The sequence below is a fragment of the Perognathus longimembris genome, chromosome 3 (assembly GCF_023159225.1).
Source record: "Perognathus longimembris pacificus isolate PPM17 chromosome 3, ASM2315922v1, whole genome shotgun sequence".
Taxonomy (NCBI): Eukaryota; Metazoa; Chordata; class Mammalia; order Rodentia; family Heteromyidae; genus Perognathus; species Perognathus longimembris.
In genome coordinates, this window is record NC_063163.1 from 47,255,927 (window position 1) to 47,259,824 (window position 3,898).

A 3,898-nucleotide genomic window follows, 5' to 3' on the forward strand; every position below is an offset into this window, starting at 1 on the left:
TATCCGAGGCAGGCACTCTTGCCACTAGGCCATATCCCCAGCCCCCTATTTCCCACTCTTGACTGTCTTTTCTACAATTCATCTCAAAGCATGCAATATCTCTCACTTTGTTGTTTGTTTTTATGAGGGCTGGAAGGGAAGAGAAAGAACGTTCTGAAGGAGCCTAAGCTGCTGTGTCAAAGGCTATGTCTTCTGCTTCCTTTACCTGCCTGCTACTTCCCATATGCTTCCCTGGGCTAGGAACCCAGCCATTTAAAGGTAGATAGTCTGACCAGTCACTTCCAAAAATCTATTGAGCGACAACAAAATTTGATATTTCCATTCCCCAAGCCCACAGCCTTTTTATATAACCGCTAGAATACTCTGAGAAAGAGGACTAATCTTTTTCAAGTTGGCATATTTATACCCTAAAACTGCATGTTCCAGAAATTCTAGAGTAAAAAAGTCTCCAAAAGGCTAATAATCACAACTACAGTGAATTTCTTTTTTTTTTTTTTATTGTAGCCCAAGTTTAGTAAATTTATTTGGTCAAAAGAATCAATATTTTGAACACTGCTGAGTGAACAGGACATCAAAATAGTAAGTTGTCTAAAGTTAAGTCATAGTACATTAACAAACAAATGATCCTCAGTCACAAAATTATAATGCAGTTTGGGATGGGACTAAGCAGGAAGGAGATGAATTAATCCAAACTACACGTTTTCTTCAAATCAGCTTCTGAACCAGGATGCTGATTGTTTCTTTCATTTCTTCTGGTGACTGAGCTCCTTTAGAATTTTCAGGAGAATCACGGCTAGTAATGCATTGCAGGTACTTGAAGCTACAGGATGCATTGTCTGGCTAAATTTACACGTGGTTTTCATATTGACTTGTATAAAAGGATGACTTTGCTGCAGGTTCAGTTGCCCCACCAGTCAATCCCCTGGGAGTTATAATTTCCTCCATATCCATCACTATTATAGAATGCTCCATATCCACCTCCAATAAATCCTCTGTTATTACCATGACCACCTCCACCACTGCGGCTGCTGCTGGCACGATTACTACTAAAGCCGGAATTGCTGGAACCACTACTTTGTCGATAGTCTCTGGCACCAAATCCTCTACTGAATCTACTCTTACAACGTCCACGACTGCTACCCTTGTAATGGTGCTCATAAGCCATGCTTTCCAACCAAGATGGCACTGCTTGTTTGGCTTCAATAAGAAGATCCAATAAATCCTTGGTGATATTTGTATTTCTCTCGTTAAAAAATGATGTGGCAAGGCCAAGGTTTCCTACACGCCCTGTATGTCCAATACGATGTACATATTTTTCAATGTCATTTGGCAAATCGAAATTGATAACATGTTTTACATTTGAAATGTCAAGACCTCTTGCTGCTACAGCGGTAGCCACTAGAATTGGACTTTTTCCTGATCAGAACTGGTGAAGGGCTTCCTCCCGATCTCTCTGTGACCGGTCTCCATGAATGCTTGTGCATGCATATCCTTCCTGTTGTAAGTAATATTCCAGAGAATCTGCACCTTTTTTGGTCTCCACAAACACTGAAGTCAGTGAATCTTTCCTTGTTGCATTTAAAAGATCAAGTAGGAAAGATCTTTTGTCTGAATCTTCTACCCAAATTACTTTCTGTGTGATGTTCTCAGAAGTAGAGCCGACTCTACCTCCAGCAAGAAAGATGTACTCATCCAGGAAGTCATGAGCAAGCATCTGAATCTCCTTAGGAAAAGTAGCACTAAATATCATAGTGTGACCAACTCCTTTTGGTGGCATTCTATCTTGTTCAACTATTTGTCGTATTTGAGGTTCAAATCCCATATCTAGCATTCTATCAGCTTCATCCAAAACTCAGTATTTGCAGAAGCCTAATCCAATTTTTCCTCTTTCCATCATATCTAGTAAACGCCCAGGAGTGGCTACTAACAAGTGGCATCCATGTTCTAAATCCCGAATCTGCTGCCCAATTTCAGCACCACCATAGACGACACAAGGATGAACTCTAGATCGGTATGAAAATTTTCTCGCTTCCTCGTAGATTTGTATAGCCAATTCTCTTGTTGGGGCCAACACCAATGAAATTGGGTATTGTTTGTGGCGCCCATATCTTCCACTTTCCTTCACAGCCTTTAAAGTCTCTCCTGGACCATCTGTGTATATCTGACTCAATATGGGTAGAAGAAATGCTGCTGTTTTTCCAGACCCTGTCTGAGCACAAGCCATTAAGTCTCTTTTTTCTTTGATAATAGGAATAGCATGTTTTTGCACTGGGGTAGGGCGAGTGTAACGAGTAAGCTCAATGTTCCCCATGATAATCTCTCCCATCTCTATATCACTGAAATTTTCAATATGTGGAGGACAGTTATTGCCAGTTGCTTCAACGGTATATCATCATATTTTTCAAAGTTAATCCCAGTGTTCCCTCCAGAAAAAAGATCATGCTCTAAGCATTCATTTGCTGGAAGAGGTTTTGACCAATCATCTTCATCTGATTTGTCACACCAATGACTATGTCCACTTCGTTCAAATTTGCCAAAGCCAGTTCTGTCACCATGACTGCCAATACCATCATAGTCACTCTGACCACGATCATCAAATCTTCCTCTTGAACTGTTCCCACGATCACTGAAATAGTTGGGATTTCCTCTTGAGTCACGAGACCCAAAACTGCAGTAGGCATCCTTATCTTTACTGGTAGAGCTCCACCCTGAACTGTCCTTATCATAGAATCCTTTAGATGCTTCTTTGTTTCTTAAATGAGGAGGTATATAGCGCTCTTTGCTCGCTGTACTTCCTCCTCCACTTTGATTATTAGAGGAGTTCAGGTCTAGATCAGCAAACCAAGTGAACAAAACCATGTGCCTATTATTTCCTCTGGCTGTCCTTGCTGGTCCAGCCCAAACGTATTTCCCAACGGCACATAACTCATCCCTGACGACAACTGAGAACCTGTGGGGAAGGACTCCCACGGCAGATATGAGTCCAACTGGGATTCTCAGCAGGAACTGCAGTTCTGTGTTTAGAAAGCTTCAGAAAGTTGAAACTACTTGAAAGCTCTGAAGCGGAGATGGTTTAGGACCACTTGATCATAAGATTTTGCAGAGTGGTCAACAGTGGCTTGAATCCTTTGCCTCACTGTGGGGCAGAGGTGCCCCTGCTGTCTTGAGCACAGAACTGGTAAGAGAGCTTAGAGGCCAATATGCAGCTGAGCAGGAGACTACTTAGCAAACACTGCCAGGGAGTTACCAAGATTTCCCTCTGCGGTGGCTGTGGAGCCGCTCCTTGCCTCTTCCGCAAATGATGCCCTCCCGCAGAAGTGGGAAATTCTTTTTTTTTTAGATGAGATTTTTTCATCAGTTTCTAAAATCAGGTTTGTAGGACCAACTACATTTTAAGAAAAAAAAAAAGATGGAGTCAATAAAACAGTGCTCTATTTAAACTCCAAAGGCGTTAATCTTCTGCTTTCTAGATCAACATGGGATCTGAGGCTGTTTCATTTCTATAGATCTTGTGTTCTCAATTCTAAAATGAAGGTGCTGCCTCTAAAGCCTGCTACAGCTCTTAGATGGGGAATTGGACACAAATGTTAGGAATTCACAGTTGAATTGGGCCTGTAATATTCTGTGATTGTACATAACGTGGAGGATATGGGAACAAGCTCTAGTCAAACAGCACCTCTCCTGGATCCTGTTGTTCAGAAGTTCCTAAAGTCTTGGCCGGAGAAGCTGACAATAAATCACAACAGTTGAGAGTTCAAAGGACTAGGGTGGAGGTAGGGCATAATTAATTCCGAGGTATGTGACATTGGACTCATTACTGAGCTACTCATAAAGCCTTATGTGTCAAATGTGAATAATAAAAGCATGAGTTCTGAAAGGGCCAAAGGAGATGAACTGA

At 41.6% G+C, this 3,898-nt stretch overlaps 1 protein-coding gene across 1 annotated transcript; it reads right to left on the reverse strand.

Moving 5' to 3' along the window:
* Window positions 1–499: 499 nt before the first annotated feature.
* On the reverse strand, window positions 500–2,942 carry LOC125347887 (ATP-dependent RNA helicase DDX3X-like). The gene is given in 3 exon segments (XM_048340824.1): window positions 500–2,382; window positions 2,385–2,842; window positions 2,887–2,942. Coding segments are annotated over 3 exon segments (1,986 nt in total). The 5' UTR covers window positions 2,931–2,942; the 3' UTR covers window positions 500–898.
* Window positions 2,943–3,898: the final 956 nt, after the last annotated feature.